General features: G+C 38.3%; 2 protein-coding genes and 1 pseudogene across 2 annotated transcripts; 2 read left to right on the forward strand and 1 right to left on the reverse strand.

Annotated features, from left to right (window-relative positions):
• On the forward strand, positions 1,372–2,105 carry LOC18787319 (annotated as a pseudogene).
• LOC18787332 (acyl carrier protein 1, mitochondrial) lies at positions 7,444–9,454 on the forward strand. Its single transcript, XM_007218541.2, has 2 exons — positions 7,444–7,718; positions 9,015–9,454. The coding sequence occupies exons 1-2, from the start codon at positions 7,518–7,520 to the stop codon at positions 9,189–9,191; spliced, it is 378 nt and encodes a 125-aa protein (XP_007218603.1). The 5' UTR covers positions 7,444–7,517; the 3' UTR covers positions 9,192–9,454.
• On the reverse strand, positions 11,850–12,635 carry LOC18785177 (putative invertase inhibitor). Its single transcript, XM_007220741.2, has one exon. It carries the CDS (start codon positions 12,522–12,524, stop codon positions 11,949–11,951), a length of 576 nt encoding a protein of 191 aa, XP_007220803.1. The 5' UTR covers positions 12,525–12,635; the 3' UTR covers positions 11,850–11,948.

The raw sequence follows: 14,860 nt of genomic DNA on the forward strand, positions 1-14,860 counted from the left end.
TTACAGTGGGGTTAGTATGTTCATATATTATTTTCTACGCTTTGTTTTGGGTCCACTCACCCTTCTTGTTGTTTTGCGCCCCCAGGCAGTAGACGTGCACAGGAATCCACCACCGGGCCACTTCCCATCTTCAGCGCCTTTCTTTGATGTAGGATTTGTATTTTGTACAAAGATTCACTCTTTTGTAAATTCTTAGCAGTCGCTCTGATGTTTTGCCCTAGACTAAGTTTTGATCTCTTAGAATGTATATATACATATGCTGGCAGTTGGTTGTATATATGTATACTTGTTTGGCAGGTGTGAATGTTTTGGTATTGAGCCAGTTACAAGGGAAACTCTGCCGGTTTTTCGGTAGAAGTCAACCTTGTCGTTTTATCGTGTTTTGTTTAGAAGGGCAAATAGGTCTTTTGTGCCCGACATTTGCCAAGTGTCGGACACGCACAGGGTCTGATTCGGATTCCAAAGCGGAATTTGGATCGGGTCCTGTCAAGCAAACTTGAACAAACAAATTCTAATAACAAATTTGTAAATCTAGCCTAGCTAGGTTCTATCCTTTCTCCATCCTTGATGTTAGAAGTGCAGCATATGAATTTTCATCTCCTTCTTATATATATTTTCATATTTTCAAATACATGAACTAATGGGAAGCATTTTCTCATGTTCACTGTTCTTAAATGGAATTATGTTTCTTTTTAATAGATTTATTCATGTTTGAGTTGAAAGGAAAATTAGCGTTTCTCGGAGGTCTTTGTAAGACTTACTCTTGAAAATAGAATTGTTTGGATTAGGTTATGCAAGTGGCCCAATTCAGTAGCTTTTGGGTATGGCCTTTGGGTCAATGCCTAATGGTCAATAGTTAATTAATATATAATTGATATGGGTCTTGGGACTTGGGGCTCTTGGGCTTTGTGGTTTAAATTAATTCCGAGTTAATTAATAAATTAATTGTTTGAATTATTTTTAAAATTCAAATATCAAGTAATGTTTTTGTCTGATTGGGTTTATATAGGTATTAGCCACTCTATTTAACACAAGCCCTAGGTTGTACAATCACATCAAATTCGTAAAGAACATTCATACCATCATTCCCGCATAGCATAATAGATAAACACATAGATTTCGCCAGAAATCAAAGCCCTAGTGCTAGGACCTTGATTTAGATAGTTGTATCCTGGTGGAACAGACGCCTACAAAATTACAAGTACTGAATAGAGGCGAAATTCTGTTTCAGGGATATTGAAATTATGCAAGCCTCTATCTGCAAGAACAATCAGTTTTTAATTTACTGCCATATTTAATTTTGTTATTCTATTTGTTGTTTAATTTAATTATTAGAATAATACTAATTGTTGTTCCACCAACATTTACTCCATGGGTGAACACAATGAAGAGTCCACACTATTAAATGGGGAAAACAATGGAAGAGGATGATTTGGAAGATGTTGTGTTAGAGCTAGAATCCGAACCAGAATATGGAGAGGAGGAAGATGTGAAATTGACTAAGCCTTCTAAAATGCCTTTTACATCCAGGTTCTAGGGGGAGCAAAGAGGGCCTTTGAGAAGCTTCAGTGTATGGGGCTTCCTTTTTCTTTGGCTTGAAGACTACTGCGCAAACATGGTGAAGTTAGATTCCCACATGGAGAAAGTAAAGGGCCGTCTTTTGATAGAGAAGAAGAAGATTGAGGAAGCTGGGAGAGAAGGGAGGCTAGGGAGGCCAAGAAGGAGATTCAGGCTTAGAAGTTGAAAGAGAGAGCTAAGCAGAAAAAAGAGGACATGGAACCCATGAAGAAGTAGAGGAAGCAGAGGCAGCAAAGTATGTTTCATGTGGGTGACAAAGGTAGTGAGTTGGATTTGGCCTTTAAAGATGGGAAGCCATTTGAGAAGTCAGGCAATAAGATGCTAGGTGTGTCTCGTGGAGATCGGTCTGTGGAAAGGCAAGACAAGGTGGGAAGGTGAAGAAACCAATGAAGAGGGAAATCAAGGATTCCAAGTTTGGATTTGGAGGGAGGAAAGGTTCTAAGAAGCAAAATGTAGCTGAAACAACTAATGATTTGAGAGGCTTCAATAGAGATAGTCTCTCAAGAAATAAGAAAAGGAAGAGGTGACAGGATACATGTAAACTTTCAGTTTTTTTGTGCTTTGCTCTAACATATTGATCTTTTAGTGTTAGTTATGCCAATGGCGGGGTCTAACCCAGTGAAAAAAGGCTTTGAGTTATAGACAAGTGATCTCATGTTCGAATCCTAATAGCACCTTGGCAGTGTGTGTGTGTAAGAAATCCTTCTCCACTTGTATTAAAAAAAATCATTACTGCTGCCAAGCCATCATGAATTATACAAGTTATGTTCATCTTCCTGCTGATTAAGAACAAGTGAGTCTAGTGGATGAAAGGCCAATTAGGTGCCCTATGTTCACAAGCCCATTTCATGACATACCAATTGCACTGCAAATCCACATGAGGGTGCATGGAGGAAGATAAAATTCACTGCAAACCTTTACACAAGTTACTGTTTTGTGAGTTTACCATTTGTATCTTTCCAGTTACAGGATGTTACTATCCATTTTTTGGTTGGCGAAAATAAGAACATTCATTAAGAAACAACAAGGGTAATTACAAGAATTGCAGAAGATATAATTCCCTAAACATGGAGGGTTCCACCCAAATCCAAGAGTACACTTCAAACCACAAAAGGCAGAAACAATAAGCAAAAGAAAACATTAATAACATTAGCCTGTTAGAATTCATTATTAGAAAAAACATAACAAAGCATCTAAGAGTTTGGGTGATGTGGGCTATAACAGAGCCCAGAGCGACCAAATGCCTCCAACTTGAGAAGGATCCGGTAAATGGACTAGGATGTAGACACAGATCTGGCCCAAAGGCCACTTGAAAAACCCTAGATCAAACTAAGGAGAAATTAAAATCTTGCCAAAATGCAAGGAGAAGCAAAACCTGGCCTAAAGTCAAAGTGGGAATACTCTCCACAACATATCGTGGGAATGAAAGGGGGCAGAAGAGGCCTGAGAATCAAAGATTCTTTATTTTGTTCTGATAGGATTCGAGAAATCCCGGATCCAAAGAGGGCAAGGGTGAAAGTTCTAGGTTTGTGGAGAAAAAGAAAGTTTTCGAAAAGCTATATTTTTTTGTTGTTGGAAGAGATGCTTGATAAAAATAATAAGCACCATAAGAGTGTAAAAAGATAACACTAAAATAACCAATACTATCCAAAACCCAAGCATGAGAGACAAGAACAAATCCGTGATTTTAGAAAAGACTCGCACCTGAACAATTAAAGGGAAAACAACAAGAAAATAGGAAAAAGAATAGGAGGCCCTTGGCAACACCAGAAACTTGCAGTTTGGCAACCTGCAAAGATCTACCTAAAACAAACCAAAGCAACACAACTATACAAAGAACGAGTGAAAAGAAACCTTAGGAAACTTAAACAACACAACAACTAGAAAACCCCAAACCAAACTGAAAGCAAAACAACCAGAAAATCATAAAAAAGAAACAAAAACCTACTAAAAGCCAAGCTGCATAGAAAATGAAGAAAACTAAAGAAACACAATTACCCTTAACTGACCCACCAAATTGTCCGCCGGCAAGGGCGGTGGAGGAGAAGAAGAATCAGAATTACCCTTAACTTGTTTAACTGAACTAGATTGAACAGGAGTAGCAAGATTGGCAATCTGCTTGATACCAGCAAGTGAACCCTCTACAGACCCAGCAATAGTGAGAGAATTGGAAGCCCAATAGTGTTTTTGGCAAGTATGGAGTCAGAGGCTGGAGTTAAAATTGCCATGTTATCCATCAGATTAGGCGCATTAGATATAAAGATACCCAATTGCCACTGTTACCCTGCACTAGAGATCATATTCCCCTCCCTAAGATCTGTGTGGTTTCAATTTGGTCACTTTTGCCCATTTAGTTTTCAATTCCAAGCAATTCGAGTACATTACCCAATTTTTGACGACGCTCACTCAATTGCCAGCACCATTCGCGAAACCTCGCAGGGATGTTCAAAGATTAACAGACCTTAGCCATATTCTGTTCGAGATCCAACTTTTTGCTGATATCCCTCTCTGCAAGCAGAAGATAGAATTTAGTCAGCCACACATTAAAGAATTCAAATGAAATTAAAGCAGGTCAATAGACTATGACTTACCATGGCAATAGGTGATGGGAACAAGTAGACCGTCGCCTACGTTGCCTTCCCACTTTTCGTTGACCTCCAATGCATCGATGTTCCACACAGTCTTCATGGCTGAGATTGTCAAACAATTTGGCATTACTCACACGAAATTGGGCATACTTCCCACAGCGTCTCACCTTGAAGAAGTAAAAGATCTCCCGCACTGTCAAGCCTAGCTAAAAGAAGCAGTTCAGGTTATCAAAGCAGATGATCGCCTGGTAGACATTTGGGGTACATTGGCTTGGGGCATACTCCATGGCACAAAATACCTTCTTGAAGAATGCCAACAGCGAAAATGTGTAGCCTAAGGAGAAGTAGAAGAAGCGGAAAAAGATGATCTTGACATCTGAGTTGTTCGGGTCTACCCAAGGCATTATTATTTGAAGATTCTGTCAACCTGACATGCACATCATCGGGTATGGCAGAGGCAAAGGTAGAGCGCCACTTCTGGAACAGAGTCTTGAATGTGATGCGATGCAAGTTTGCCACAAATCTCTTCTTGAACACCTTGGAACCGTCTCATAAATATAAGGGCACTTGCGAGTTAGATCACCGACTATCGTCATCAGAAGACATGATGAGTGAAAAGCTGCAAAAAAATGAAGAAAATTCCAAGGAAAATAGCAAGTCAAAACTATAATTGGCGGTATAAAAAATCAAATGGGAGGAGACACGCGGCCTGAGCCGCAGCACCCAAGCAAGCCGTGACACAGCTCCAACAAAAAAATAAAATAAAATAGCAGCTTCCTCCAGCAGAAGCCGACGACCGCGACCTTGGCACAACCAACATAGGCTGGTCCTGCGGTCAGTTGAAGCACGCAAGCCAATTGGCTCGTGTAGATAAGGAACAAAGAAATAATGGAGCAGTCACAACTTCCACCGCCAGCTGCGGCAGCAACTGCTCAACCCCGAGTTCACAGCTGGCCTCGCAGCACAGCCAATTCGCGCAGTCACGACGACAACTAGTCATTCGTTGCTGTCACAACGAAAACCAGCCATTCTTTGTCGTGAAAGAAATTTTTTTTAAAAAAAATCTACTACAACCCTAAACCCAAGTAAGCCGCTACACAACTCTAGCAAAAAAGAAAAAGAAAAAAAAGAGAGAAGCTTCCGCCAGTAAAAGCCGACGACCACTATGGCAGCAGCCTCCTCCTACGCCCTCGGCACAACCAACATAGGCTGGTGCTGCGGTCAGTTGGAACACGCAAGCCAGTTGGCTCGTGCATATAAGAAACAAAGAAACAATGGAGCAGCCACAACTCCTACAGCCAACAGCAACAGCAACTATGACCGCTCAGTCCCGAGTTCACGGCTGGCCTCGCAGCATAGCCACTTTGCGCAGTCACAACGACAACTAGCCGTTCTTCGCAATGAACCAAAAAAAAAAAAAAAAACTCCTGCAACCACCATGGTCATTGCATCACGACGACAACCAATCGGGCTGCGCCAGCTAGTCCTCTCCCATGACGAAAAATCAAAGAAGAAGAAAAAAGGCATGACCTATCTTGGGCAACTCCTCTTCTTGACAAGCAGTACACTCCTCCAAGATCTCTCTCACAAGCTAGAAAGTAGAGAAAGACAAGTTAGTAATTTGAAAATGAGTGAAGAAAAGCCTTGTATTTATGGTAATTGGGTATACTTGACCTAGAAGGAATCACAAGCTTATTCCAACTGGGAGCCTAATTCCAAGTAGAAGTCAAAAGCCTACTCCAATTAGGAGCCTAACTTGCAAAAGGATCTCAACTCACAAAAAGAAGCGTAGATGCAGTTGGAAATCCCAATAAATATTTGGGACATTTTGAAAAAGGACAAAGGAGAGGGAAATATTTTGAAAAGAAGCCAAAATGGACAAAAATGGTCTTATTTATTTTTGGATTTCTAAGGAATCCCTTACATTTGCAGGTCATTGGTTTGAAAGTTGAGGGGTTTTTCTGTATTTTTTTGGAAAAGTTTTGGCTTTTTCCAAAAGTGAAAGTTTTTGTATGGCTAAAACCTAAATTTACTTAAATATTTCACATTTCCTCCATGCCTCATAAGCGCCATACAGAAGCTGGGGACATTTGTGGGAACACATATTTCGGCAACCAATAAGAAGATGACACGTGGAAAAAATGAATATTCCTTAGGTCAACTAATTACCCTAATTAAATCCTATTTAATTAGGGAATTATCTTTGATTTAAGATAGGAATATCTCCCTAAATCAAGGAACCAATTTCCAGCTAATCTCTTTGATTAATTCCTATCACCTTTTTGGGTAAAAATAATCCTAATTAAATAAGGATTATTCTTCAAACCCTAGCGAAGCAAGGGGTCTATAAATACATGGTTACACAACACGCACGAGGTAATTCCAAAACCATCTGAATCCCTCTCTCTCTCTCTCTCTCACGCCACACTCTCTCCTCTCTCCTTCACGGCTCCGGCCACCCTCACATATGGCTCCAGCCACTCGATTTTTTCGTATCTTAGAGAAAACTCTAACATTCTCTGTTATTTTTGTATCTTTCTCAAGATCATCTAACTGACTTAGGCATCGAATGGCCTTTGGCTAACACTCCTTGAGTGTGGTCTATTTACTCCAACCTTTTTCGCAGAAATCGAGGAAGAATAGATAGAATGAAGCTTGAAGGGTGAAGAATCTCTCGTAAATATTATCTCGTGAAAATTTTGCTCAAACATGGCTCCAGCCACTCGGTTTTCTCGTATTGTAGAGAAAACTCTGACATTCTCTGTTATTTTTGTATCTTTCTCACGATCATCTAACTGACTTAGGTATTGAAAGGCCTTTGGCTAGCACTCCCTGAGTGTGGTATATTTACTCTAACCTTTTTCGCAGGAATCGAGAAAGAATAGATAGAAGGAAGTTCGAAGGGTGAAGAATCTCTCTTAAATATTCTCCCGTGAAAATTTTGCTCAAACATGGGTGTTAAGGTCAAAATCCCTTGCCAATTCATTGAACACGTGCCCCTAAACTAAAATGGAAGATGGAAATTAGCAAGGGATTTGACCTTAATACCCCTCCAGCCCTAACGACAGGCAGACGAATTTGACGGAAATTGGGCAGTGTCTTCGAATTGTTTGGAATTGGAAATCATAGGGGCAAAAGTGATCAAATTGAAACCATAAGGACCTTAGTGGTAAAAGTCGTAAACCACAGGGACCAAAAGTGAATTTTTGCAACAAAAAATGGTTCAAAATCACGCCCCTAACACGTGACTACTAAGCTGTTTGTTGACTACGCCATTTTCCCAAACAGCAACCAAATAGACTGAGAGCGAGAGAGAGAGAGAGAGAGTTACCACAGGAGAGGCAGAGAGAGATGGCGCTGAGAGCAGCCCTACTGCGGCACGTGCGAATTCCGGCACAAACCCTAAACCCAGCCCTAACCCTAACCGGAGGAAAATGGGGCCCACCTTCTCTCCGGTGGATGTCATCGCACGACGATCATCTCACCAAATCCGAGGTCACCGAGAGAGTCCTCTCTGTTGTCAAGAGCTTCCCAAAAGTCGATCCTTCCACGGTATGCCTTTTCCTACCTCTACCTTCTGTTTGTTTCCCGGGAAATGTAAAACATTATATCAGAATCTCAATCTTTGTTTTGATTTTGCCATCGTTTTTACCATTTTGTTCGTTGGTGAGAGTTAGTGTGCTATCAGTCAATTTCTTATTTGAACTTAATTTTTCACATGGATTTTTGAAATAATTCAAGTTTGGTCTGGGTTTCGTAAAATAATGTCAAAAGAAGAGAGAAAAATGAGATTTTGGATCAGTTATATTTTTTTTTGGGTTCAATCTTAGTCCCCTTTTGGGCATTTTGTGGATATCAATGTCCAGACATCAATACAATGTAGAAATGCTGGTGTTGTTTTGTCCTGAATTCGTTCTTTTCTTTGTTTTCTTCATGCTCTGCCTCTATGGTAATGGGCTAAGTAACTATTAATCATGCCGTATTGTTCTGTATGCTGTTTAACCTTTAAATATGTTGAATGGGTCATTTGGGCCTTTTAATTCTTATGATAAGAATCATGGGTAGAACTTGGCCCTGCAAAATCAGCCTGCTAGGTTTTTCGAAAGAGTTCCTATTTAGCTGATGTAGGAAAACAAGAGGCAGAAAACAACTTTTATAACTGATTTTTGGGGCATGTAATGCACATTTTGCATGGACTGTGATCCTTGATTATCAAAACTGGATGTTTTAGTATTTGTTCGATGCACTTAGAAATTTTCTGATAAAGGACACATGGTTGCAACTTAACATATTTGTAAACTCACTGGTTCGAGACAGAGATCAGGCTATTAGAACTAAATAGGGCAGTTGGTGAGGCAAATTCTCTGGAACAATGAAAATAGATATCAACTGTGTCAAAATGATAAAACATTTTTTTTGCTCTTTGTAAGGAAATTCTACTACTGGGCACTTGATAACTAAGATATGAAAGGTACTGGGTTTTATAGGGAAAGCAGGTTATGAATGAGAGTCTTTATGGATTGTGCGTGTGCTTGGTGACTGCTTTGATAGATTTATATGTACATAGTAGTAGTTAAAAATCCAAAACCATATTACCTGCAGGATCTATTTTAGTGCTCATGTACTATGTTAGAAACTTCATAAGTGAAATGGCATGAATGCCCATCTGCCTATTTGCAAGTGGCCTGCCCCTTAGTTTCTGGTTTAACTTTTTCATCTGTCTCATTTTATAAGTATAATTCTGTTTCTCCCTTTCAGAATGTTTTCTTTTTCCATCAATCAAGCATTAAAATTTTGTTTTGACAGAAATTTACTGGGAGTACTGATTTTTCCAGCAATTATCTGCAGGTGACTTCTGATGTACATTTCCAGAAGGATTTGGGCTTGGATAGCTTGGATAATGTGGAGATTGTGATGGCTCTGGAAGAAGAGTTCAAGCTAGAGATTCCAGACAAGGAAGCCGATAAGATTGACTCTACTAATCTGGCCATTGAGTACATCTACAACCATCCAATGGCTGGGTAACTCTCTTTAGCAGCAGCTTTTTTCCTTTACATGAATTGTTCAAACGTATTTTTGTTTTGCTCTTGTGACACTTGTAGAAATTGATCACCGTGTTGGTTGAAAATAATTTGCATCTGTCTGAAAAAAGAGTAGTCCTGGAACTAAATTTTATCAATGTCTTTGCAATGCTTCGATTGTAAACAATGACATCTTCTATCCAATCAGCCTGCTGATTGGTTGTGTTCCTGCTCAATGCTATTTTTCATTACGTGGTTTAGTGTTCTGTATGGTTAATGTGCCTGTGAGTTGAAAGTGCATTATAATTTATAACCCTCTATACTTGTGGACTTGGTTGATCACAACTTGACAACTTCTTTTTTAAGGATATTAGCTAGGGTACCAGCGGTTCACTTTGCTGCTCTTCATATTGGCAAGTTGTGTCCTTGTGGCATCTTATTTTTCCAATCCATAATTCATTGTTGCAAGTATTATGATGCTGGTGACCAAAACATTGTCAAAATGATGGGCAGGTCTGTGTGTGCGCTTCTACGTTAAGCATTTTGTTCCTTGAAAAGTGCCTGGTCTACGAGGAACACTCTTTTTTTATTCCGTCTCCAAGATACACCTTCTAACCCCAATATTCTTATTTCACTCCAATACTACAAAAGCGTTTTAATAATCTTGAAATGCTTATGACAGTGCACAAAGCACTCTCAAACTTTTATGTGGATACATGAAATTTGACAAAGATTTATAATACTACCTTTCCATGCGTATATTAGAAGATACAGTTTGTGATATGATCAAGTTGCTATGTATAGTTCATATGAAAACTTTGATGATTGTGATTTTGTGTTGGCATGTGCCCTAACATCTTTAAATATGTAGCTTTTGCAATATTTCCTACTTATTTCATTCTGTGGGCAACTGGTCTTCTGGAAGTTGGATCTCATTGCAATGCTTGAATGGTTTTGCCACTTATCTGTACTTAATAAGATTGCTTATAGTTGGATTGAATCTTAGGATTTTATTCTTGTGGGCAACTGGTCTTGTGGAACCTGGATCCCATTACAATGCTTGAAAATTCTGCCACATATCACTGCTTATTTATATCACTAAACTAAGAATTAGTTGGTACATGTTAAATTTGGAAAAAAGAAAAATGCATTTCACATATTTTTTGTGTGTGATAGCGTTAAGCATCAAATCATCTGTTCTTAAGTTGCCACCTTTTCAGCCAATGATTGCATGTATTCTTATCATAATGCTGGAATATTATGGAAGGCCATGTTGTTTAGCATTGAAGTCTAAGACATCAACCAAAATAACTCTCTCGTGAAGTTACTCCAAAACACTTACTTGCAATGACTTGTCCTCCCGAAAAGATATATTAATTAATTTGTTGGATTCAAAAAGGAAAATTGAATTGCAAACTACGAACTTAATTTTCCAAATTTTGTTGCCAAAGTTAGGAAGGGGAATGAGGAAAATTCACATACACGAGTATTATGGGGGCTTGAATCGAGGATCACTTGGGAGCACACCAAAGGCCTGGGTCAATTCAACTAACACCCTATTTGTGGTGTTACTTGAATCCAATTAGCCTCTAAGTTTTTTTACTATTTGACCGAAAACAAAGAGGGAAAAAATGTGTACTTCATTGGCAATCCATGACTTTCAATTTTCAGTTTTGACCACCCTACTTCTTGGCCTTTGAGAGAGTGTGCAACAAGAAAAGTATTATAGCGGTGGAAATTCTAATCCTTGCAAGTTGCAGGTGCCTTGCAGGTTTTTTTTCTTCTTTTCTTTTTGCCTTATTCTGGTAGTCTTTTCGTGTTAAGTTTTGGCCTTGTATTTTCATTGATCAACAGATAAAACGGCAGCCACTAAAGTTGTAATTATTATAGAATATTTTTGGGTGAGTATTTATTTAGCCCATATTGTGATATGGGGGTTAATTTGGTCACGTTGCCTTGGAAAGCTATTACGACCTTAACTGCTAATAGGCCATATTGTTTTGTCATATGACAACCAAAGCACACATAAAAGTAGAATTCTTGCATCCACACCCAACATTTCATTGACGACGCAATCTACTAATTAGTTAAGAGAAGAACACTAATGTGTACAAGGCTCCACCACATGCATTTATCAGATTTGTTTCTTTTCTTTTTTGGACTTTTTGGGAGTAGATTCAAACGGGATCTCTTCTAACAAAGTGAAGAGAAATATTATACGTGTACATATAATTATCAGCTACTAATGTAATGAAACAGGTATAAATCAACGTCTAATAGTCATCTACATATTTTGCTAACATGCTTTCGCATACCATTTTGCAAACACATTTCTTGTCCCTAACATTAAGTACTTGTAGTTTTCTGTAATACCTAATATGAACTTTTAGTTGATCAATTACTTCTCCATCGTTAAATATTTTATTATTATAAATAATAGTAGGATTAATTGGAAGTTACTCTTTCTTGATGTTAGCTTCAAAGCTCACCATTAGCAATCCCCTAATTATCATATCTTCATCAATTAGATTTCTGGTTACAGCTAAGCGGAATCCAGATTAAAAAAAAACTTGCAAGTAACAACAACCAGACAGTGAAACAAAACAGCCCAAGAACAAGTCTCAAACAACGAATGAACATGAAACCTATGCATCGTAGAAACCGAACCACATAACTGCAAATATACAATAAATAAGTAGAAATTTCATTTTATTCATGAACAAAAGACAGCTAGCAAGCCACCATGCAAATACCTTCTTATTTATATTAATTTAAATCCTAATGAACCAAGCATGTCGATAATAGAAAGAGCTATGGCAGAAAGCTGAACAGCATCGTTGTTTCTCTTCGTCAATGGCGAAACCAACCCTTTTCTTTCATGGAAACCATCTTCACAAGTTACAGGGGCATCATACACTCCAGTCACTCGTACATTGGCATCTCGATACTGCTTAGCCTTGTAATATCTGAGAGCTTGCTTGATGTCTGGTATGGCGTCTGAATAAAGCTCCAAGCAGACTTCCAAATAGGCCCTTAAGAATTTATCCAGTTTCCTGTTCTTCATAAGTTGTTTGATGTATTGCCTTGTGCTGGTCATGTTTTGGCGGATTAAGTTCATGGAGATTATGCCAAGTTGGCGAACATCGGCGCTGCTGCTATTCGGGGCGGCTTGGAGAGAAGTTACGCAGAATTTGTAGCTTAGGTTTGGATCATCTTGAACACATTTTTTGCAGGTGTCAGGGATGAGGTTTTTGGCAGTTATGGCTTTCAAGGTGAAGAAGAAGAAGAAGAAGAGGAAGAGAGGGAGGGATGTGAGAGAGAATGTGGAAGTTCTCATTTTTTTGTGTTGTGGGGGATTGAGAGCTATATTTTCTTTAATGGGTATTTATAGGTAGTGTGGCTAAGTCTTTCTTATTTTTTATTATTTTATTATTTTTTATATATAATGAAAATATAATGAAAATAGTTAAATTACAAAAAAAATTTGAGGATATAATATAATTTTAATGGGCACATTACAAGGATAATTTGAAAACCAAACGTAAAGTTGAGTACAGTTATGTCCTAATTTAGGAAATTTATCTGCCATCATATTTGCTTCTCGATACAGATGTTGGACTTTTGAACTTCCCGGTTGATGAAGAAGACTTCAAATATTTTAACCTGCTATCAAATTCTCCGAGGCATACTGTTCATGAAAGACCATACTTTTAAGAACTGCAATTTTCGATTGAAGAACTAAAAATATAACCAATTGGAAAAGTACCACCAATTTTCACATTTACTATAAGTGATCCCTGCAACAATGTTCCAACAAATTTAAAATTCAAAGTAGAGTGGTGAGGGGCAAGATAGTGGGGTGTGGAGTTGATGAGTTTTTTGAGTTTTTCTATTTAAAAATCCCACACTTTTCTTTGTTCACCCCAATACTTAAATCATTAAGCTCTTAAGTTTTATTATTGTCTAAAAGACAAAAAATGTCATCCAACTTAATACTTAACCCTAGTACATCTATACACACACTCCCACACACCCCACCACTCTTCATATTAAGTTTTAGAAAAACACAAACTCCTTTACACCCTATTGCCAAATTACTCTTCTCTTTCAATCCAAGAAACCTACTACTCTTATTTTCTCTTCACAAAACCTCCTAGTTCATGCTCAATGCTGCTACACATTTGACAATAGTGTTCTTATCTATTTAAGTAATGTGAGGTTGAGGTGAACTTAAGTGGTGAGAGACAAGATAGAGGGGTGTGGGGTGTGAGGTTGATGAATTTTTAAATTTTTTTTTTTGCTTGGTGTGTATTTAGGGGTAGTTTGGGAAAAGATAGTGGAGTTTTCTTAGAATTGTGAAAATTTGAATTAGAAGTTGGGATGAACTTAGAATGCCGGGTGAACAAAGAGAAGTGCAGGGTTTAAATAGAAAAACTCATTTCTTTCTTCTTATGCTGGGTGTGTATTTAGGGGTAGTTTAGGAAGATAGTGGAGTTTTCTAAGAAATTGTAAAAAATTGAATTATATGTTGGGGTAAACTTAGAATATGTGGTGAATAAAGAGAAGTGCAGGGTTTAAATAAAAAAACTCGAATTAATTCATGGTTTTTCAAGTATTGGATTACGAATTTTAATTTCAGTTTGTCTAAAGTTTGGAGTAAATTTTTTTTTTTAATGATAAAAAGGCGATAGAATTTTATTAGATCAATAGGCAATATGACAGACATGGGTAAAACTTCCCTATTGACATGAGCCAACCGAAAAGATGAAACGATCGGGAGACAATCACTCTTATTATTATTTTTCTATAACTCCTTACTACTACCATAGTTTCTTCAAATATAGTCAAATGAGATCAAGGACAAAATTGGCTATTAACCGGCCTGACTCTCCTAAAGAGACTAAGAACATATTGCTAATTCAATACTATCTCTGGAATTATGAGAGAATAAAACAGAGAAACCTCATAGAGTTTCTAGGACCCACATAAATTTTTTTATTTTTTATTTTAATCATTCACGTGTTAGTGTTTGGGGGTGGTGAGAATTCACCAAATCCGGGCACTTTTTGAAAGCACGAGCAACCGGGCTACACTCTATTGCAACCTGAATGGCTCGAGATGTGGAGAATAGGCAGCTGGGTATTTGCTAATATGTGGCCATGCTACGTGGCTAGGAGGTTGGGCCAGGCTACGTGGTTGGAAGAATTGCCTGGGCTGCATTTGAGCTTGGCTGGAGAGTGCGGCCGGACCACGAAGATAGAAGATGAGGCTAGGTTTTCAGTAGCAGAGCTGGGCAAAGAGATGCTGCTAGGCATGACTGGAGGAGCTGGGGCTGGATCAAGTTGGGCAGATCCTGAGAATATAAGACCGGTACTGTTCACCGATCCGGTTCGGTTCGAATTTTTACTAAAATGCTTGAGAAAACTGGACCAACCCGAACCCATTTTGATTTTTATGATTTGGGCCGACACACAGCTTAATTGATTTTTTTTTGTTCTTAATTTTTTTTTAAAGTTTCAGCCCAATTGATATTTAAAACCTTTTGGGCCTAATTATTACCGATTGGTCCAATTCACATCCACGCACTGCTAATTGAATGAATCCATCAAGCATTAATACAATTTTTTGACAAAACAACAAATATCAAGCATTAAAATAAAACTTACAACCTAA

This window comes from Prunus persica, chromosome G2, assembly GCF_000346465.2.
Source record: "Prunus persica cultivar Lovell chromosome G2, Prunus_persica_NCBIv2, whole genome shotgun sequence".
Lineage (NCBI taxonomy): Eukaryota > Viridiplantae > Streptophyta > Magnoliopsida > Rosales > Rosaceae > Prunus > Prunus persica.

Bases quoted from the DNA above. Each gene is read 5' to 3' on its own strand.
- LOC18787332 (XM_007218541.2), top strand. From the start codon at position 7,518: ATGGCGCTGAGAGCAGCCCTACTGCGGCACGTGCGAATTCCGGCACAA. The intron at 7,719-9,014 runs GTATGCCTTTTC...AATTATCTGCAG, and splicing joins CAAAAGTCGATCCTTCCACG to GTGACTTCTGATGTACATTT.
- LOC18785177 (XM_007220741.2), bottom strand. From the start codon at position 12,524: ATGAGAACTTCCACATTCTCTCTCACATCCCTCCCTCTCTTCCTCTTC.